This window comes from Rhinolophus hipposideros (genome assembly GCF_964194185.1).
Source record: "Rhinolophus hipposideros genome assembly, chromosome: 3".
Lineage (NCBI taxonomy): Eukaryota > Metazoa > Chordata > Mammalia > Chiroptera > Rhinolophidae > Rhinolophus > Rhinolophus hipposideros.
The window spans coordinates 6,808,490-6,831,164 of record NC_138049.1 but is presented as its reverse complement, the minus strand read 5'-3'; the positions used below and the strand labels follow the sequence as shown (position 1 = coordinate 6,831,164).

The 22,675-nt window shown below is 45.4% G+C and overlaps 1 protein-coding gene across 1 annotated transcript in view; it reads left to right on the top strand.

The window, feature by feature from the left end:
* Positions 1-17,226: 17,226 nt before the first annotated feature.
* SLC22A3 (solute carrier family 22 member 3) overlaps positions 17,227-22,675 on the top strand; it is a 94,551-nt gene continuing 89,102 nt past the window's right edge. Inside the window, exon 1 of the mRNA XM_081045311.1 lies at positions 17,227-17,688. Within this exon, the coding sequence (XP_080901437.1) occupies positions 17,263-17,688 (426 nt within the window). The 5' untranslated portion in view covers positions 17,227-17,262. The remainder of the gene's footprint in view (positions 17,689-22,675) is intronic.

Here is a 22,675-nt window from a genome sequence, read left to right as displayed (position 1 = left end):
CCAGTGCATTTAAGTTGATCTTATAAAAGTGAGTTCGCCCCTGGGGGTCCTGTTCTTGGACTGATGACTGTAAAAGGTGTAAGACTGAGGCTTTGTAAAATGCACAGGGGGCCAGTGAGCCTCCCGCCCCTCCCGGAAATATGTTAGAGGGCAGCAGGGTGGTTGTGTGATGTGACCAAAGGATTTCCAGTGATCTCTAATCATGGGGCAAAGAATCTCTAATCACAGAATTGGTAATTAACCCTCCTACTCTGCAGGTTGGCAATACCACAAAAACGACCCTTCTCTGAGTGTTTTGGGAATTATATTCCCAGGAGAAATGATAAACGCAGACCTCCATGGAACTGGAAAGGAAAGCAGGAGAAAATAATCTGTTAATCTTTGTGGGGCCAGAAAGGGAGAAAGAGCATACAATGTCTTTCCCTGGTTTGGGCAAGACTGCTTGCCCATGTCTGCTTTCTTCCCTGTCCTATTTTCAGAGGACAAAGAGGGAAAAAGGACTCTTCCTTCATTTGTATATCAAAATGTGTTTTTCTGGTGCAGTGTATTGGGTTGAAAGGTGAGCCCCCCAAGATACGTCCACATCCTCACCCTTGAAGCTGTGAATGTGACCTTACTTGGAAAAAGGGTCTTTGCAGAAGTAATTAACACAGAGGTCTCAAGATACGATCATCCTGGATTAACTGGATGGGCCCTAAATCCAAAGACACATGTCTTTATAGGAGACACAGGGAGAAGGAGAGATACACAGAGAGAGCAGAAGAGGGCCATGTGAAGAGGGAAGCAGAGAACGGGAGACTCAGCCACAGCCAGGGAATACCTGCAGCTACCAGAAGCTGGAAGAGGTAGGAATGGATTCTCCCCTAGAGCCTCAGCATGGTCCTGTCAGCACCTCGATTTTGGACGTCTGGTTACCAAAGCCATGAGAATAAATGTCTGTTGGTTTGAGCCACACAGTTTGTGGTAATTCATTAACGCAGCTAAAGGAAACTCACAGACACATTTATAGGAACGGGGTCTTCTCTACGTCGTAGCTGACACTCCCCACTCTGACTTGCAGTTCTGTTCAGGAGACGGCTAAAAGCGTTTTGATGTTTCACTTTGTGACTACTTCAGTGCGGACCAATGTGAAGTGAACAGCGAAATAATCCCTGGAGATAGAATGAGAGAGCCCTCATTATTTTCAAACGCTGGCAGCCTGCTGAAAGTCCGGGTGGCACTGGATTTGTGAAGGGGGACACCAGAGAGTCAGTGAGACTTATTATACCACTCAGGAATCGTCTGTTTCATCGTCCACATTGGAGGTCTTATCACTTGACAGGGGGAGGTGCAAAGGGTGGAAGGTGAGGGAAGGAAAGATGCCAGTATTCACTCATTGGCATGATTGAGTCAGGAGACACTGTCCAAAGTTTCTAGAACAAGAAATAGAGATGAATAAGTTTATGAAATAGGGAGGAACTAAAAATTATTCCATAGTCACAAAATATTTAGAGGATTATGGGCAAAGAGTGTGTATGTTTTGCAGAAGAGAGTCAATGAATACTACGACGAAGAGTTGCTGCAGAAGAAACAGAAGCATAGGCATCATTTAACTGGAACCACTGTAATACAGGTTCCATGTTCCAGCAGGAACGTCCAGTAGGACTGAAAATGGAAATCACTAGAAAATGGTTGGCTCTGGGAAGCGGCCCCACGGATGTGGAAAGGTTATGTGGAAGATCGTGGTTTCCCTTCTGTTATCATTGAATTTTCTTTCGTGTGCATGTATTATTTTAATTAAATTGTTTTGAAATGAAACAATCCAACAGTCAAGTGTATTCCCAAGGTAGAAGTTGGGGGCGAGGGAGGAAGGAAGGCAGAGGAGGCAGTGCAGCGTGGAGTCGGGCCCCTCTGGCCCTCGCTCCCTGTCATGGTATCTGGGGCCTGTCCCCAGAAAGGACAACTTGGAATGGGCTCGAGAGTTTTTGGAAGGCTTCGGGTGTCACAGAGGCCCTGGCTGTGTGTCGGCCTGAGGGCCCACATTTCACAGAGCCACCTTTGGCAGCGCCAGGGAGCACGTCTGCCAAGCGTGGGCCGGATCACAAAGCTGTGACGGCCTGGAATAATGGGGGAATTTAAAGGTTGACGAAAGCAGCACGTAAGTCATCTGGGCTACTCTGTGTACAGGAATAGCTATGCCGCTGATACAGAGCTGCTCCTGTTTTCATTTGAGAAGGAACTACCAGCATTAGCTTCTGTAACCAGGGGCATCGCATGCCGCCCTCATTCATGGGCTTTGCAAGACATCCAGAAAACGCTGGGTAGCTTTGGAGTAGGGGAGGCTTTTAAATTTGTTTAGAAAAGAGTACAGGGTAGAGAAACTTTTTCCATCCAGTTCTCTCCAGTTTTCTCTCCTTCTCTCCTCACTCCATTTAGAATTTATTTCAAAGATGGATTTGGGGAGGTCATTTTAATTATTTGGGGCTACATAGCAATGCGTATCAAGGACAGAAATTAATGAGCCTTTTAACTAGGTAGTGGAGAAGCCTGTTCTCAGAAATGCAAGGGGAAATCTGTCTTGTAAAACTTTTGGGGGTAGAAATCCTGTTTTCTATATTCTTGGCTATGTTGATTCAAGAATTCAGGCAGTAGCCATTTATCATCTAGAGCAGGGGTGTCCAAACTGCGGCCTGCGGGCCAACTGCAGCCCGCGATCCACTTTTTATTGGCCTGCAGCAAATTCCAAAAATATATTTAGTTTACTTAAATAAACCAGGTGAGGCAATACGTACTTCACCTCGAGTGAGTGGCCCGGCTGTTTGTGTATTTTACCGCATATGGCCCTTGGTGAAAACGTTGAAAAAAGTTTGGATACCCCTGATCAAGAGTGATAAGGAGGGTCTTCTCTAAGACAGACACGGGAGCCAAAGGAGTGGGGATGACATCAGCAGTGATCCGTGAGTGTTCGTTGGGGTTCTGCCCAAATCCCTCTTGGGCAGAATGTCCATTAATTTGCAAATGTAGAGACACGAATGGGGGAATTCATCACTAGTGCTGATAAAGACACAGAATAGAAACATACAAATATCGAAAGGACTTAGAACCTTGGTTGTGGGTTTAGAAACCTGGGTCTGAATCCCAACCCTGTCTCTTCCTGATCATTTATTTGTTCCTGTCTGAATTTCAGGCTCTGAGTGAGAAACAAGCAGCATGACCAGGTGGGAACATCACCAGCTTTAGAATCTGACAGAGTTGGACTTGAACTGTGCCCTTGCTAGAGCTTGTGTGAGTTAACGCTCTTGTTTTTTCTCTTTTATAAATAGGCATAACAGTTTAAATGAGATGAAGTGTGTAAAATGTCTGAGACAGTCTAGTTTCTATCCCACCAAAAGAGGTCAGAGCTAAGGAAGTGAAAACAAACCAACAAACAAAAAATTATTCTGCCTACCAAAATGATGTAGGAGAAAGAGGGAGAGAAGGTGGAAAGAACTAGGGAGTAAGAGAATGTCAAGCTTTAGGACATGAGGTGAGAAGCTCTGAGTTGCTCCTCAACTGAGCAGAAACAAGCATCCATTAACTTTGAGGAGGTCTGTATTTGGGGTATCTTGGTTACTGCAGCCACAACTACTCCAATATCAATAACTGGATCTGTGGGGTTCTTGAGATTGCCCAAGGGAGTCTGTAGAATGAGAAGAGGAGAGTGATTTGGGCAGAACCCTGTGGAATGCCCATGTAGAAGATGTGGGCGGAGGGCAAGAATCCACCCAGACATCGGAACAGTGGGCTTTGGGGTCTCACAGAAGCCAAGGGACGAAAGTGCCTCAAGAAGGCAGAAGAATTTAACAACATGAAAGGCTGCTAGGAAGTCAAAGAAGAAGCAAGTCTTATGGATTGGATTTAGCAAAAAGGAGATCTTTGAGGATCTTGTGTAAATAGCCTTAGTGGAGTGGTGAGTAGGTCGTGCTCGTTGAGGGGTGAGAGGGGTGTGGTTGTAGGAAGGTGTGCCTTCTTCCTTTTTCCTCCTTTCTTTTCTCTTTTTAGTCTCCTTCCCTTTATTCCTCCCTTTTCCTTTTTTGAGTACAGAGACGTAAGCATGGTTAAATTCTAATGAGAAAAGAAATGGAAGATACAGGTAAACAATTTCCAAAACTCCTACCTCTTGCCCAGTGGCTTTCTCATAGAATCAATACATTGCCAATCAAATGTCTCCATCTGATGTTCCTTGGATGCTTGAAGTTCAACATGCCTAAACTGATTTTCGTCTTTCTTCCCAGTCTTTTGCTTCTTTTAGCCTCTTGACTGGCACCACCATCCATTTCCACAGTCACCCAAGTCAGATACCTGTAGGTCACCCTAGATTCCCCCTTCTCCCTGCCCCCACCCAGTGCTGTCCTGCTGTCTGCTTAACACCCATCACATTCATCAGTCTCTCTCATCCCCACTGTCACTTCCTAGTGCATCTGTCCACTTTCTCTCTCTGGATCACTGGGAGAGTCTCCTAAATGTCCAGCTTGCCTCTAGTCTCAGATCCTGAAAGGATCTTTCCTTAACGAAGCAATCTCATCTATCATAGGAATTCTTTTCATTCTGAATCCCAATGGTAAGAAATGTTTTGCAGCTTTTCCCACGTGGTATGTGGGTTTCCTGCCTTTGCCTTTGTACATTCACCCTCCTCAATCTGGAATGTTGTGTCCCTATGTCTCCGACCCAACACAAGTGGTTGTCTGACTCCTAGGCAGAACTGACCAGCCCCTCTTTTATGCCTGGCTCCTCTGATCTGATGTCATATGTCTCTCTGCCACTCCTACCCTAGACAGTAAGCTCTTTAAAGATAGGGATGCTATGTTAGTAGTAGTCTCTGTCCCTCTAGCACCTGGCCCAATAAAAGGATTTAATGAATGAATAAGTGAACAAATGAATGAATGATGGTGAAGACAGGGCTAAATGCAATTGTGTGGACCTGATTTCTCATCACACTTGTTGGGTTAGTTATGGCTAGTTCTCTAACTAAGCATAAGCCACCAAATCAAAGCCACTGTCCAGGCCACACTCCTTTCGTTTACCTTCTGTCATAGACCTCAGAAAACCATTTGTCGTGTTGCCTACGTTTTCCAAAGTATACTGCCAGGAAATATCGGTCCTTTAAGATGTTCTGTGAGAGAAGGATTCCAAGGTCAAAGTAACAGAGCCTACCTCAGTCCCCTCTTGGAGATGATAAAATGCTCTGAGAACTTTTATAGTAAAAGAGTTTGACTTGCTTTCTAAGGCTTCCCAAACTTATTCAAATCTCTTTTCCTTCAAGTCACACCTTGAAGTTTTAATATCTCTTAAAGCGGTCAATGATAGTATTTCAATTTACTAACACAGTGGGGTTATTCTAGTAACATGTCACACTTAGTTCCTATTGATTCCTCTGCAGTGACTTTTGGTGCCATCCTTTGAAAACAAAATGGCATATGACAGTTTTTACAATAACTGTTTTCCAAATAAGGAATGTATTTTGAGTTTACAACATGTTTTAGAAGTTAGTGATTTTTTCCTCAATTAAGAAACTCTATTCCTATCTAAAAGATTCCATTTATATTATGAAGTTTACATTTTTTTTTTATTTTGTAGAAAACTTTTCATTCTACCTGTTTGAGGATTGAAATGAAATAATATATACAAAGGTTATTATTTTGATTTATTAATTGAAATGTAAGTGCGTCCAAGTCAGCTTCCTTTGGGGCTTCACGCCACGCTTCTTAAAGAAACGCAACTATTATTTTCCAACATGTTCTGAGGAAAGGCAACATCGTTTCCAACATGTTCTAGCTGTTGAGCTTCAAAAACCTGAATATTTCATGTTTTGAAACTTGAGACTTCAGAGACAGACGCTTAGGGTGGATCTATACATACAACCTAAACCCCTTCTTGTTTAAAAGTTAAAAGGTGCTTCACCATTTAAAACCTCCATCTGTCTAGCTGATTTCTCCAGGTGAGCTTGCGGGGTTACGTGAGCTTTCTTTAGTCTCCTAACTCCTTGGACTATCCACGACGTGACACGAAGGGATGGCAGCCCAGCAGTTCATTCATGTAACTCCTGGAAGAGTTTCCATTACTCACGTTCATTAGCGTTTCCTTTCCTGAAAGGACAATACTCACCTCAAAAATTACTGCAGAGCTGGTATTTAAAAGCTCGATTTCACATTTTTTCCAAGCCAACTTTCCAAAATATTTGGATTGATTCATACTATGAAGAAGGGACTTGCCATCTGGCAAATCATACTTAGAATTAAGACTCCTGGGGTATCTGCGTCACTTCACATGTGAGTGACGATTATGTTAATCACTCCAGACATCTGCAAAAGAACAAAATTCCAGTCATCAAATATCCAAGTGGGAAGATTTTTGTAAGTATCAGTGTGTCTGTCACTAGAGCTGGTGTATAAAACGCACTCCATTGAACAAACATCTGTCAGCAAGACAGACTGGTTGCTGTAGGATCTTTCCGATTGTGTCTATATAATGCCCGCAAAGGCAAGAAGGCATTACCCATTGCGCTGCCAAGTTTCCTTTGTAAACTTGTTGTGTTGGCATCACCTACTCATGACAGGCAGATCAGAAGCACGTCAGAAAACGTCAGTGGAGCAATAATTAGCAACTGTGTCAGGCGTCGGGGCCCATTTTGATAATGTGAGATCATAGCTTTCTTGCTCTTGGGTGAACAGGAAAGAATGGTTTCTGGAAACCATGGAAGACCTGATTTATTTTTCCCACTTATGTATGGAGGAAGGTATTCTTAGAGCAAAACGTTAAAAAAATAGAGATTCACGAAATATGAATATTCTAAACTGCTAACCAAATGAGTCATTGCATTCCATTAAAATGACACAGAGCGTTGATAGGTTCTTTGTAGACTAGCTTGTGAAGTGTCCGGCATTACACTGGGAAATACATAGAGGAGAAATACATACTGCAGTCCTGGTCATGAGTAAGAAGCCTGAGAAGACAATGGTCACACAATTAGAGAGGAGTGCCTCCCTCCAGGTGGTGTGTTATCGAGCACTAAGGGGTATGACACAAGCATCAGGAGGTCAGAGACACAGGTTGAGTTTCAGAAAGAGGCACAGGACAGGTGGGATTGAGTGCAACTTGGAAGTGGAGAGAATTTTGAAAAATAGTTAATGTTGATTGAACGCTTCTTTTTCTCCTACGTATACTACTATGCTAAGTAATCCACTTAGTGTTTCACTTATTTCTCCCTACAATCTGATGGGTTTAATACTGTTCTTTACCCCCAATCTACTAAGGAGGAAACCGAGACTCAATGACAGTGAGTGATGTTTCTTAGACACACAGCAAATAAATGACAGAGGTGGGATTGCAGAACAGCTTCCAGCAGTCGACTACTTAATCACCTTGGTACAATAGCTAGCTATGTTGTTATAAAGACATGAGTATAGATATGAATATGGATATTAATGTGTGTATACCGATTAGGTGTGGTGTTGGCAGAAGACACTGATGAGAAAGCATTTTAGATCTGAGAGAAAGACGAAGGATAAATGTAGGCATTGGCATGGGTTGGAGGGGTCAATAAAGATACTTGACTGACTGGAAAGCAAGGCTTATCTTGGGAGGGGTTAGATGACAGGGGGATGGGTTATGGAAAAACCCATGGGCAGGTTAGTGTTAGCACATGATGGAGTTTGGACTGGTCTGGAATTGAGATTCAGGTGTGTCTTGGATGGCCAAATAGATGACCACCATGATTTGTCTGTGTGCTTTGGGTACACAGAATATTTAGGGACAAATGCCAGGTATGCTCCCAGACTTGACGTAGGCCAAGACACTTGTGGGAAAGAGCTTGAACCCTGACTCTATTTGGGGGTTAAACACATGCAGACCTGAGGGATAACTGGAGGTGGGGAGTAATGAACACCTGGGGGCTGAGGCATGAAAGGAAGCCCCATCCCGCACCCCTATGAACCACTTAAACTTGTGTGACATTTGGACAAGTGCTGTCAACCTTCCCAAGCCTCAGTTTCCCATCTGTAAAAGGATGACAGTACCTTGTTAGTGGGGTCCTGAGGGGTGAAAGGGATACAGTCAGTAAAGAACTCTCCCCACTCCCACTCATCGAATGGAGGCCCTTAGTGAGTGTGAACTAGTAGCCATTAATCTGCTTTTCCCTGCATTGGAAAGCCTCCCTCATGTCCACATCATGATTCTCATTCTATAGCTTCAAACAAGACAAAACTCGGTTCATTCCAATCACTTCATCTGGTTCCTGCCTGGAGGAACCATGATCGTTCCTAGTTCCGGACCGCTGAGAAGACATTCAAGAGGTTTTTGACCATACAGTCTTTTCTCTATGTGCTCTGACTTGAGAAATTAACCCACAAATAAGACGCAATTCCATAGAAACATGAGACCTACCCCATCATTATCTTAGAGATTCCTGGAAGGTACAAGAAGGAGAATGCAGAAAACTGTCCAACTAGCATGTGGGGAACACAAAAAGGAGAGCCCCTGGGGATTCCCAGAAATGCTTGATATGAGAGAAGGATTAAGCCTCCTCCCAGTGAGGCAGGATTTCCTCTGGGAGTGGAGGGGGACTGACAGCTACAGAGATTCCCAAAGTCATCTCCAAGAGACTGTGCTTGTAAGCTGAGAAGTTGGCGATGTCTGAGAGAACCAGGTTATCAGATAAACCCTGTTCTAGTGTGTCTGTAGGTGTGGTGTGGAATGTGCACACAGAACAATACACATGTGGCATTGTATTTATTAAGCCAAAACACCAAGTCTTTTGCAGTAAGATCACTAGTTAACATCAATAACTAAATCACACATTTTCTTTTCGCGTCATAGCTTGGGGAAATATGATTGGCCACTCACTGTATTAGTAAAAATATCTTTTTTTCCCCCAAAAAAGATGAATGCTTATTTTGAAGTAGATATGGCTTTAGTTTCACTTGTCCTTTCTAAACCCAAGGTCACACTCAAAATAGCTCACACAGAGACAACTCCCAATTTACAAATGGTGGGGCTCCAAGAGTACACTTGTACATTGATTCTCTGTAATCACACAGCGTGGTTTCCCCGCAGACTCTCAGGCCAGCCTGTAAAACTCTATGCAACCTCCTGAGTTCTGAGGGGGATTCCAAGAACCACCATACAACTGTGACACTGAGGTTGGAGCAGGGCCAGGCAGGTGGGGCTGGATTCGGAGTGCAGGGACTGTCATATCCTTGAACAGAAGACCTAACTCAATGGCACAGTCATGTTTTGGCACAAGTGTTTCAGGACTGACTGTCATTAGTTTTTTTTTTTTTTAAATAGCTTTGATTTTGAAATAATTTAAGACTCCCAAGAAGTTGCAAAAATTGTACAGAGAGTTTCTGTGTGCCCTTCACCCAGTTTCCCCAATAAGCATCTCCTGCATGACCATGGTATATTGTCAAAACCGGGACACTGACAATCGGTATGATCCTATCAACTCAGGTAATGAAGCTTCCCCAGCTTTTTCTTTCCCTAAACAGGTAGAATGATTTGCAATTATTAGATCATTTATTTTTCTGGTGTTGCAAATGTTAAACATCTTTATTTTTGCAACAAAATCTCCCATTGGGTACTATAAAAAAATTTAACTGACAATATTATTTGAGTGAAGATGGAACAGGTTTTATATTCATATAAATTACTTTAATTTTGGTACTAAAAGGCAAAGATTTTCTTTTAAATTTCCAGAATATACTACATTTGTAGCCAAAAGAATAACTTATGAAATGATAACTTTTAAAATTGATCTGAGTCAGCATTTTATAATGGTGTATGGTCCTGGGTCCTAGTTCCACCCGTTGCTGTAAACTGAGTGAAGTCATTTCAATTGAATCACTTGATCTCTTTGGTCCGTAATTACTTGGTTGCAAAATAAGGAAATTAGATGACATGACTTCTAAAATTTCCCTCAGTTAAAAAAAAAAACCCAACAAAACCCTATGATACTCCTATGCCCAGTTTTACATAGAGATTATTACAGAGAGTGTAAGATGGTTTTGTTAAAAACAAACAAAACAAAACAAACAGATCTAAAGCAAAAAGAAAAAATGTCTTGTACTCACATGGACTTCATGGGAAAAGTACAACACAAAATGTACAGGCAGCATCACCGTTGGGGTGACAAGATGGCCTGGGACAGCAGAAATGGCTTGAATTCCCCATGAGCCACTTAAACCTGTGTGACATTTGGACAAATGCTGTCAACATTCCCAAGACTCAGTTTCCCCCTCTGTAAAAGGAGACCCTGTTAATGGGTTTCTGAGGAGTCAAGGGATACAGTTGGCAGAGCATGTGGCAGAGTCCTGGGCATAGTCCATTCCGTGAGTGTTAATGGAGAACCTGCATGTCAGGTGTGAAGTGGGGATGAAAGAAAAGCTGGGAAGGGATTTGCAGTCAGATGATACGCTTATACGTGGAATGGGAGTCAGCCTGCCTTAGACGGCACAGTTAACTTGGACGGGGAGCCTCTGGTTTCTGAGGACACCTTTCGAGGAGAACATGTTTTGGGGCTTAGATGTGGTTGTCACCCTGGGCACTTACTGAAGTGCTGAGCTGAACTGAGACAAGTGACTGGCTTTCCCAACGATGTGGGAGAGAGACACCCACGGTCTCAGCTGGCTCTGGATTGGCAGAGAGGCAAAAATGAGTAACAGAGACTCTAATCTGTTTTTAGGAAAAGCAAATACGTCCCACATAGTTTTTATCTCACTGTATGGTTGGGATTAAATTTAGACTCTAAATTCCAGAGTCTAAGACATCTTAATATGAAAATGAAATAAAGGTTTGTTATTCCCTTCCCACTCAGACCAGTTTCTATCTATAAATGTATTCTCTTCTGGCATCTCCTGGTATTTGTAGTGGTGTCTCCAACATAGCCTTCCTATTGTACTCAAGATAAGTGGTAAAATCATCTAGAACAAAATTAATTCAATAAAAAGACAGAAACAATTAAAACAAGTATTTGCATATACTCTTGCCCAGCACTGCTTATAGCATTGCTACATCCTTTTGTTTAGTTCTTTTTCTGGAGCTTTGTTCTGTTGTTTTATTCCAGACATGTTTCTTTGTCTCCCTATTTTGGCTGCCTCCCTGTGCTTGTATCTATGTAGGGCTGCTAGGCCTCCCGGTCTTAGTAGGGTGGCCTTATGTAGTAAGTGTGCTGTGGGGCTCAGTGGCACAGTCTTCATGGTCACCTGAGCTGGGTACCACAGTATGTCCCTTGTGTGGGTTGTGTGTGCCCTCCTGTTGTAGTTGAGCCTTGGTTGCTATTTGCACATCAATGGGAGGGACTGACCCTCAGGCTGTTTGGTTGTTAGGATTGGCTGTGACTATAGTGGAGGAGCTGTTGTGCGGGGGCTGACTCTATGAAACAAGATTTGCTTTAGCAGGGCTCTGGTGCCTGCCCAGTTTGCCCTTTGGGTGTGTTGTCTCCACAGGCAGCTTGGGGATGCTCCAGCTGGGTCTGAAGCTGGCCACTGGGCATGCCAGCCCCAGGGCCTCCTGTGAGGGGCCCACTGCAAACCAAGTTCAGCCACAGCCTGTGCCCTGCCTGCGGCCACCTGGCATGAACCACAAAGCAATCTGCATATGGCCGCCACCTGTGCTGGACTTGGAGGTGCCTTAAGAGGCCAAACCATGAACCAAGGCCACCTGTCACTAGTGCCAGGCTTAGGGCTACTTAGCCAGAGGTATAGGACATGCCAAAGCCAGATGCTGCTTGTTTGGGTTTTGTGAACCTTTGAGAAATTTTAGGAAAGTCCATAGCATGAGCCAAGAGAAACTGTTTATATAGAATTGGTTTATATAAAATTGGGTGGGTGGGATCTCAGGGACTCTCCAGAGCGGGGCAAATGAATGCTGTCAGCCAGGTGGATGGAGACTCAGATATTGTGGCCACCCGTGTCTGTACTCCTGGGAAGAGCTCAACAAAGAAACAATGACTCCCGTCAACGCCTCCCTTCTGGAGAAAACTGCCCCTCCAGCCCTCACTCTGAAGCCAGACAATTCATGTATGTTCCTCCACATATGTCCTGGTATCTTTCAAGGTGCTGCTCCAGTGCTGGAGTTCAGAGTGAATGAATCCGTCAGCAAGTAAGTCTACGCGCAGGTCCTTTAAGAGGAGCTCCTGGGACTCCAGCTGCCCTCCGTCTCACTCAGCTACAACCTTCACTGGTTTTCACAACCGGAAGTTATGGGGACTTCTCTCCCCAGCACTTAAACTGGGGAGTTTAAGTTGGGGAGTCCAGTGTGGGGCTGGGACCCCTTGCTCCTCCGGGGGGACCTCCACAGCCGAGATATCTCTCCTGATATTTAATGGTCACAGATGGGTGTGGACCAGCCCTTTCTGCATCTCTGCCTTCCTACCAGACTCAAGGTGGCTTCTTCTGCATGTCCTTAGTTGTAGGGCTTTGTTTCAGCTAGACTTCAGGAAATTTTCAATGATGGTTACTTTGTAGTTTACTTGTAATTTTGATGTGGTTGTGAGAGGAAGTGAGTGCAGCATTTACCTTCTCCACCATCTGGATCTCAACAAACGTTTCTTGATCACTGTGTCTAGATGAGCATTGTCCAACAGAACTCCCTGTGATGATGGAAATGTTCTATATCTACACAATCCCGTGTTAGCCACGAGCCACATGTGGCTATTGAATATTTGAAACTTGGCTCGTGAGGAATATAATTTTTCATTTTAGTTAATTTTAATTAATTAAAATTTAAGTAGCCACATGTAGCTAATGGCTACCATATTGGACAGTGCGGGTATCCACATTGATTAGATATTAATGCTTTAAAATAGAAAGATGAACATGATTTGACTTTTCTCTCAAAATGCCTGCAAAGTGATGGGAGAAATAAAATGTATACATAATTTGTATAAGTTCCAATCAAAGTTGTATAGAACTTGTATTTGGTATAAAATTTTTATTAGGTATAAAAGTTGTGTTAGGTATAAAATTCATGTGGAAGAAAAAAGCCCCCAAATAGCGAAGATAATTCTGAAGAGGAACAAGGTGAAGGGAAAGAAGAGGTAGGACTTGTCCTACCAGATATTAAGACTTACAAAACTAGAGTAATTAATAGTGCAATATTAGCATGGAGGTAGACAAGTGGAGTGGTAGAACAGAATGAAGAGCCCAGAAATACATTCATGCAGGATTTTTTTAAAGCAAGATGCAAAAAGTGGAAGCTATAAAGAAAAGTGATACATTTACTGTATCAGAATTTAAGCTTTTGTGGTCACCAGAATGCATCAGAATCTAAGCTTTTAAAGCATTTATGATACTATAAATAGAGTGAAAAGACAAGCCACAGACTGAGAAGATAGAACATTATCAAGCTGATAAAGGGGCAGGATACACAAATATACAAATAACTCCCCAAAAACTCAATAAGAAAAAAATAAGTAATGAAGAGAACATAGGCACAAATATGAACAGGTAGGTTGTAAAGGATGAAGCCTGAATGGTGAATAAACATGTAAAATGTTTCAATCTGACTAAATCAGGGACATGTAAACTAGAATGCTGAGATGCATCTTATACCCAGAGTGTCCGCTAATGTGCTTGAGTCTAAGAAGCCCAAGTGTTGGCATGGATGTGGGTAACCTCTTATGTTGCTGGCAGGATGCAAATTGGGGCCACCCCTCTGAAAGCAATTTGGCAATGCCTTGTAAAGCTCACAACAGGTACACTCTATGGTCCCGCTAGGCTATTTCTAGGCATTTCTTGTAGATCAATTCTTGCATAAGTGCACAGGGAATGTGCACAATAGGTTAAATGCAGTATAATTCATAATTGTGAAAAATTAAAAATGAACTAAATGTCTGCCAGTGGAGGAATGGAGAAATTATGGTATGGACATTCAGTAGAACTCTACAGAGCAGAGTAAATGAGTTAGATCCATATTTCTCAAGGCTAATAAGTCTCAAAAATATACTGTGGAGGGAAAAATTGGCAGAAAAATATGTAGTTTGGTACCATTTATGTAAATGTCAAAGCAATCCAAGGACTACATATTGTTTGGTGCAATAACTATGTATTAAAAGGATTAAAATGTGGATAAAATGAATAATAACAACTTGTGATAGCTACACTGGGCGAAAGAGGTCGTGTGCTTTTGAGGTCCCATCTGGATTTACTCTCTATGCTCCTTCCATACCCGGGCCAAGGGTTGTACCCCCCTGAAGCCTATTCCCCCTCATAGTTCCCTGTCCCTTGACCACTCTCTGGGAACTGGCACCCCAGGGTTTCCTGCCCAATGGTCCTGAGCCCACTTCCTGGGCCTACAAGGAAAGGGTCTGGTGGTGTGGCCTTGGGAAGAAAGAGAAGGGACAGTAGACAGCATAAAGTTTACAGCAAAGGCATACAAAGGACTTTAACTGTGTCTATGAGTGTTAGCTCTTTATAACACTTTGGGGGTGGGTGGTATTTTTTATTGCTGTTTTTATTAATAGCTGGCCTTATATAGCACTTATGTTTCAAGTGCTGTTCTAAGTGACTTGCATTAAAAATAAGAAGTTTTCGTTATTACTCAATTTTCCATGAAAAGACTAAATAACTTGCCCAAGGTCACTCACTGTAAGGAGTAGAAGGGGATTTGAACCCAGTAGGTCTGGTTCCAAAGTCCGTGATCTTAGCAACTACTCTAGGTCTATGTCTATATGCTCAGATCACTTCATTAAGAAATAAGTAATTAATATTAAAATACCCTGACAACTACAATACAAAGAAAAATGTAGTGAAACTCCATACGAAGGTTCTGAGATTGTTAGCAGCACAAAGATGACATGACTTGGGAAAGAAGACAGTTGTGGTGGGAAAGCCTTCGAGAAGGGGGTGCTGATATTCATCTCAGATCTTTTTGGGTGGTGGGCAGGGAGCGGCAGGAAAGTGAAACAGGAAAGAAGAAACTTCATGTGTACAGGCATAGGTCTAGGAAAGTTCAAGAAGGATTTGAGGATTAGCAAGTAGGTTCTGTTTTGTTGTCATGTGAGGGGACATCTTGGTGAGGAACATAGGTTAGGATCTTGGAAGGAAGAGTGAAAAATGAAGAGTAATTTGGAAAGCAAGGCAAGCCATGGAAGGTGGCATCTCCCAGCTGCACTCTGGGAAGATAATGAGGATAATGAAGATAATGACCACAGGACAGCCACTGCTGTGAGGAACCCCAGGGGCACTGCAGGCCCAGCAAACATGGTGGATGAGGAGAGGAGAGGAGGCAATGTGTGTGTGTGTGTGTGTGTGTGTGTGTGTTGTCAAGAAGCATCCATTTGTTCTGCAAATACTGTGAACCAGGCACTGTTCTAGGTGGTGGCAATATAGAAATGAACAAAACAGACAGAACTCTCTGCCTTCATGAGACTTGCATTCCAGTGGAAGGATGTAGATAAAATAAATAAATAAGTAAAAATATGTAGTAAGCAAATAAATAAAAAGGTGCATATGTTACAGGGGATAAGCACTTTGGAGATGGATAAAGCAGGGAAGGGAGCTAAACCAGGGATGGCTGCCTGTGTGTGTATGTTGTCGAGGCGTGCATCGCAAGGGGGCCGAGCTGAGGTGACATTTGAGCAAGGCCTGAGGACTGAGGGGTGTTGAGATGATGCTGAGATTCTGAATCTGGGGACCAGGCCATTGTTATACCAAAAGGAAGTGCAAGAGGAAAAGCTGGGTGGGAAGAGGACAGATTGACTCTGGGGCCCTGGGAGCCATTAAAAATATGGACTAGGCCCTGGAGCGTGAGACATATAGACACAGAACTCGTAACTACTAAGTAGGTGATAGTGGTGGTTTGGTAGCTGAGCTCAAGGAATGAGAAAACAATACAGCTACCATTCAGTGAGCCCCTTCTGCACACGCCCAGGTGTTTCATCTTCCAGGATGTCTGTGATCCTTAAGGACACCCTTGCACCTCAACTCAGCAGCAAGTAAGAACAGTAATAATAGCTAAGACAGAAAAGGGCACACGATTTGCCAGGCACTTTTCTGGCACTTTATATATATGAATTCATTCAATCCTCCCAGTGATCCCAGAAGGGTATTAGCCTTGTTTGACAGCCAGCCCCACCGGGGCTGACTCAGTTGTCCAAGGTCACAGAGGATGAAGGGATGAGGCGGCTTGAATCTCGGCAGCCCAGAGTGGCTGCTCTGGAAGGAGGAAAGGTAAGTCTGGGCTCTGTCCGGACTTGGAGAAAAAACGAGCTAAGGATAGAAGGCTTTTGAAGGGTGGGGGTGGCGGTCTGGGGAGATGAGCTGGAGAAATTCTAAGAAGACACCTCCCGAGGGAGAAGGCTCAGCGAGGGCAGGGAGAGCGTTCTCAGCGGCGCAGGTGGTCAGCAGCACCAGAGGCTGCAGCCTGGGGATGGCGGGTAACCCGGGAGGGGGAGGCGCCGAGCTGGGAAGCGGACGGCAGCTCTGCGGATGTTAGGGAGAGAACAGAGACGTTAAAAACAGCGATTCAGACCAACCGACGATACCCTTTCCGGGCTGCTTCAGGCCGAGGGTAGGTCGGAAGGCCCTGCCTAAGGAAACCTGTATCGGGCTCGAGGGCCCTTCTCACGTTGAACTTCAGGCCTCTGAGCAAGTTGCCCAGCTGTCCTGTTGAAACAGTTGGACAATCTCTGAGATGTCGCCACAATCAAACCCCGCGTGGCCCAGCTGTGCGATTGGTCCGCCGTCCTAGGAACAGGCTGCCCGACCCGGGGTGCTCGGGTGGCCTCCGCCCCTTGAGCGGGTGAGGACTGGAGGGGCGTCTCCGGGGCGCGGGCGCGCGGGGCGCGGGACACGCGCCGTCAGTTCCCGGGGCTGCCCTGGGGACCGCCGAGAGGCCGGGTCCCACGAGCCCGGGAGTAGTTGGGTGACCCTGGAACTTTCTTTTCCTGGAGCCCGCCCCGGGGCACCGCAGAGCCGGCTGCTGGCAGGGGCCGAATGGAGCTGGGCGCCAGGCCGGAGGCTGTGCCGGTCCCTCGCAGGCCCGGACTGGGTCCCTGCGCGCGGCGCCACTAAGCCGGGCCGCGCTCCCTGGCCCCTCGGGGCTCCCACTCGGACCCCACGGTCCCGGGGGAGCGCGGCCCAGGCTGCTGCGGGCGGCCCCACGCGGGAGGCGGGGGCAGTGGGCGCGGCGGGCGCTGGCGCGGTGCCCGGGGCGCGGGGCGGGGCGCGGGGGAGGCGCAGGGTAAAGCCGGCGGCCGCGGGCGCCGGGTCACTCCGAGGCCGGGCTGCGCGCGGGCGGGCGGGCACCATGCCTTCCTTCGACGAGGCGCTGCAGAGGGCCGGCGAGTTCGGGCGCTTCCAGCGGCGCGTGTTCCTGCTGCTGTGCCTCACGGGCGTCACCTTCGCCTTCCTCTTCGTCGCCGTGGTCTTCCTGGGCAGCCGGCCCGACCGCTACTGGTGCCGCGGGCCGAGCGCCGCTGCGCTGGCGGAGCGCTGCGGCTGGAGCCCCGAGGAGGAGTGGAACCGCACGGCGCCCGAGCGCGGCGGCCACGGGCCCTGCCAGCGCTTCCTCCTGGAGGCGGCCAACGCCACCGCCGCCGCCACCGCCGCCGCCACCGCCGCGGCGCTCAGCTGCTCCGACCCGCTGGCCGCCTTCCCCAACCGCTCGGCGCCGCTCGTGCCGTGTCGGGGCGGCTGGCGCTACGCCCAGGCCCACTCCACCATCGTCAGCGAGGTAAGGGCGCCCGCCCGCGCCCCGTGCGAACCGCGGGGTGGGGGCCGGCGGGGGCGCTGGTCGCCCCTCGGACGCGGGCGTGGCGTCGGGACCAGCCGGTCCCCGCGGACGGTGCGCACGGGCTGGCGCCTGCTGGTCACCTTTGTGGCCCGACCAGCTTCATCCCACACTGGCCAGGGCTGCGTCGCCAACGCTGGGGAAATAAATGCCTTCCGTTTATTCCCCCCCGCTAGTGACTTAACCGAGAGACTTGGGTTTCGTGTGTGAACGAAAACTGTCGGAGAAGCCAAGTCCTAAGATGCCTCGCACACACCTTCTCAGGGATGGACGCACCCAGGGCGATGTCCGTTATCTCTGAGAAGGGCTTGCGCGCTCATTGTTAAGGAGGGTCCCCTCGCGGCCGAGAGCCGCAGCCTCTGGGGGGACAGACGTCGAGCAGGTCCGGACTGGCTCGTGGTCTCCAGGGAGCAAAGGAAAGGAGAGCCACCGTTTGAAGGCGGCGCAACTCTCTCCAGTTGCCAAAATGATTATCTGACGTGCAAGGGAACAAAGGTCGAGGCTGTCCCGGGAAACGATTTTGGTAAAACTGCTTTGGGGCAAAGAGCAACGTCTGAGAGAGGTTGGGAAAGCGTGGTTTTGAATAAGAGTGTTAAATCACCCCCTTCCCCTTCTCCCTCTCCCAATAAGTTACAGGAATGCAGCAGCCACTTCCATTTCCCGGCGGCGGCTGCTGGGGCCAGGTGGGGCAGTCCCCACCTTTCCTGGGCTGTGCTTGAGCAGGCAGGGCCTTGGGGAGTAGGTGGCCCCTCACCCTGGGTGGCTGTTTCTGCCCTGGGCTGTCTGGCAGTTTGCATGTTCATCTTTCCAACCACAGGGACAGCCTTCATTGAGCCTGGGTGACAACCATGAGCAGTTTTATTGAACTTTGTAACCATAGATCAGTTTAATTTTAAAAAAAATAATTGAATGTGCTCAGGCAAATTGGGAAAGAAAAAAATTGTCTTTGTTCTATTTTATTTATTGCCATAAACACTTCTAAAACATCTACTTCCATTATGCGGATAACAGTGGATTCGATTAGCTGTGCCCGGCGTACCGCGGCTAATGGTGTTCTTTGGTCTGGTGCCCTCATCTCTCTGGGGTTGGGATTGTAGACCTTCGAGGTTGTACATGTTCTATGACGCTGTGTGTGGGGTGTTAACACGCTGTGTATGGTCCTATGCTAAATGCTGTAGAGATGAGACGCCATGGCAGCTTGGCTTGGCATGAGTCTATGTATTTGGGGTGCCTTAATTCCTACTATATCTGTGGGTAACACTGGGGACTGCTTTCTACACTGCGGCGGTCTTGTCGGTAGGGATTTCACCGGTGAAATGGGTAGGGTGTGGACTTGGGTAGGAGAGGGCGTTATCGCTGGTACTTCTTTGAGTTGAATGGTTAGGTGGCTCCTTCTATTCCATTGGGCACAGCTGCTTATTGCAAACCACGAGACACCATTTGGAGAGTAGACACCTGATTTTTGAAGACATTTGAACCTCAAACGAAGAATAAAATGGGCCCTAAAAGCAAACTGCACACACACTCGAGTGGGATTTCCATGAGCAAACATGATCGATGGACATCAGAGAAGGGAGACATAAAAAAAATCTGTAAGTTAGTGCCTAGACAGATACTTTAGAAACATTCTGAGGTTCCAGGGTTATTTCAAGGAGGGACAAGTGGTCGTTTGAAGGTCAGTGGCTCCTAAAAGGCAGCACGGGAGGTGGAAGGTCAGGAGACTGGGGTCCAAGCACTGTCTCCAGGGAGCTGGATGGCTTGCATAAATCAATCTCTCTGGGTTTAGCTTTCTCATCTATAAAATTAGGAGTTAGATTAAACCCTTTACAGTCAGTCCTACAAATGCCACCAGTGTCATGGCTGTTTAGTGTGCTCAGAACAATGATGAAAGTCTGCAAGGAAAAGTAAAACGATATTCAGAATATGTTCCTGAAGGCTACTGACCAAGTTTTGAAGTATCTTGGAGAATCTTTTTAATTCCCAAGTTGTTTGCTTTTTCTGGTTTGTTTGTTTTGAATGTTTTGATTCTTAAGAGGAAGCCCCCATCTATTCAGGAAGTTCAGCTGTCTAAAACAGCTCATTCTGCCTCAGTTCTGCGTGGCTAATATTTTGCTGTCTTTGGTTTAGAATATGATCCAATTCATTTTTGTTCTTTCATATTCTGTCAGAATGATGAAAGGGACTTAGTTCTGTCTCTGGCTAACACCATGTACCCAATGTGTTTTTATAGACTTGAAGTCTCACATATTAAGCATGGGAAAGGGGTGAATTGGGAAAGTTTGTAAAGTGGAAGGGCAGACCAGATTCCAGAATGTCTCCATAAGGCTACTATATTTAACCCTTGTGCCATGGTGGGGGAGATATTATTGTCCTGGATTTATAGAAGAAGTTCCTGAGGCAGGAGATATGAAAGGACCTGCCAGAGTCCCAGACCTATATGTAGCTGAGTTGGGTTCAGATGCAGGGGTTTTGATTGCAAATAGAACCATCTCCTCCATGCAGGGCTCTAAGTCCTTGGGACAAGTGCAGGCAACATGATACCCAGATCACTCACACTTTAGAACCTGAGGGAAATCTCCTGGAGTGTTTTTACTTACTTTGTTACTATTGTGGCCCTCTGGCCAATGTGCCATTTTGTTTCATTTCATGGTGTCAGGAATACAATTGGCCAGCTTGGCAGATAGGGAAGCTGTGCCTTCATTTCATGGGAATGATACTCTGTATTCTTGATGCAAATGTTGCAAAATGGACACTTAAACCTCATCCACCCTCTTTTCATCTGACAAACCAAAACAGTGCCAAGCCATTAAGTCAGAAGTTAATGCTAAGTGCCTGGCTGTTTGTTTCAGTCTGGCTTCCCTATTTGTTTCTCCTGCTCAAGGCAGCGGGGCTGTGTAGTCACCTACATTTGACTTCCTCAGTGTAGACTTTTCTAACACCTGCATCTCAGCCTTATCTGGTTGTCAGACGCTGGGCAGGATAAAGCCTGACGTGATGCAATGAAGTCTGAGCTCCCACCACCCAACTATTCTGAGTCATTGCCCAGGGAGTGAGTTTTTGCAATTGATGTTAGGAGTTTTGAATGTTTACTTGTGTGTCATGAATGGGGTGGGGGTTGGGGAGATGGGGGGAGAAGAGCTTTTCTCTACTCTCTCACTAGGAAGCAAGCTTCAGGGCATGTTTAGAAGTAGAGCCACTTGTCCTTGCTTTTCCTTTATAGTCAATTTTTCTCCCAGAATAAAAGGAAAGTCCACTGAAGGAAGTAGCTGCTCCGTAGAAGAGAGCAGTGGCTGCTTTCCTCTCTGGGGCTGTCCCCGTGCTTCATCCGTCTCTGCTTTGCTTCTCGTACATCTGGAACATGACAAAAGGCCAACCCGGTGGGCCAACCCACACACATCAGTGCCAGCAGCGTCATGTCCTTACCGACTATTTGTTAAACGTGCAATTGCACTGTTGTGGGTCCTGGAGAGAGGAATTCATCGTCAACCCAAGCTGTAGCGGGGGCTGCACCTCTGATTTGCTCTGAGCCCTTTAGAAAGATCTTACTTGCGTATTGTTTTTATTTCTAACATTATTTGTTCCTTCCCTGGTTTTTGCTGAATCAACCTCAGTAGGAGAACATCTGTTTTGTCATTACTTCAATGAACTAACTGTGGCATTGTTCACTTTCTACCTCATTAATTTCTCCTCTTTGTTTTTCTACAGTTTTTGGTTTACTTTTGGTAAGCTTTTTCCAACTTCAGTTGGATGCTTGGGTCAATTATTTCCAACCTTCCTTCTTTTCTAGTCTCAATATTCAAAGCTATAGATTTAGTGCTACATACTTTTCTGACTGCACACAACAAGTTTTGAAATGCCGATTTTAATTATTATTCTGTTCTCTCAGTATTTTAAATTTCTATTATCATTTCTTCTTTGACCCCTGATTTATTTAGAGGCTTGTATTAAAATTTGTATGTCGATGTTTTAATCTTTTAATTGTTGACTTCTAATTTAACTTTGGTGTGGTCAGAGAATGTTGTCTGTATGATACCGATTCCTTGACTTCTATAGAAACTTTCATTTTGGTCTTCTAAGAAGTCAGTTTTTATAACCATTCCATACATGCTTGAGATGAATGTGCAGTCTTTATTGAGTACTGAGTTTTATAGATGTCCAATATCTGAAGCTTGTCAATTGTGCTGTCAAAATGTTGTAGATTTTAATCAACTTTCCACCTGCTTGATCTATCAAGAATAACTAAAGAGTATTGAAATTTGTTATTATGTTGGAGGGTTTGTCAGTTTATTCCTACAGTTCCAGCAGATTTTAAAAGTTACATACATGAGGCAATTTTATTGGGTACATGTACATACAAATTTAGAATTTTTAAATTTACATAGTGAATTGAACCTTTTATTAGGGTAGGGACCCTATTTGAATTCAAGATGTGCATTGTCTTAGTGTCTATTTTGTCTTATATTAATATACCATGTTTCCCCGAAAATAAGACCTAGCTGGACCATCAGCTCTAATGCATCTTTTGGAGCAAAAATTAATAGAAGACCCTATTTTAGGTCTTATTTTACTATAATATAAGATTGGGTCTTATTTAATGTAATACATTATGAGATCTGGTCTAATATTCATTTTTGCTCCAAAATACATGTTAGAGCTGATTGTTCAGCTAGGTCTTATTTTCAGGGAAACACGGTAGCTACTCCAACTTTCTTTGAACTGACCTTGACTTTAGCCTCAGAAGACAAGGAGGAGTCCAAGAGAAATATATGAGGGAAAGGACGTTCTGTCCTCACATTCTCCCATCCTCAGCATCATTTTATCTGTAGCCATTTATTAAGTGCCCTCCGAAGCAGTGGTTGCTGTGCATTCCTGTGACTCACCCACAGAGATTTGGGATCAAAAGATTGGGGGGAGGTTCAGGAACCTTCAT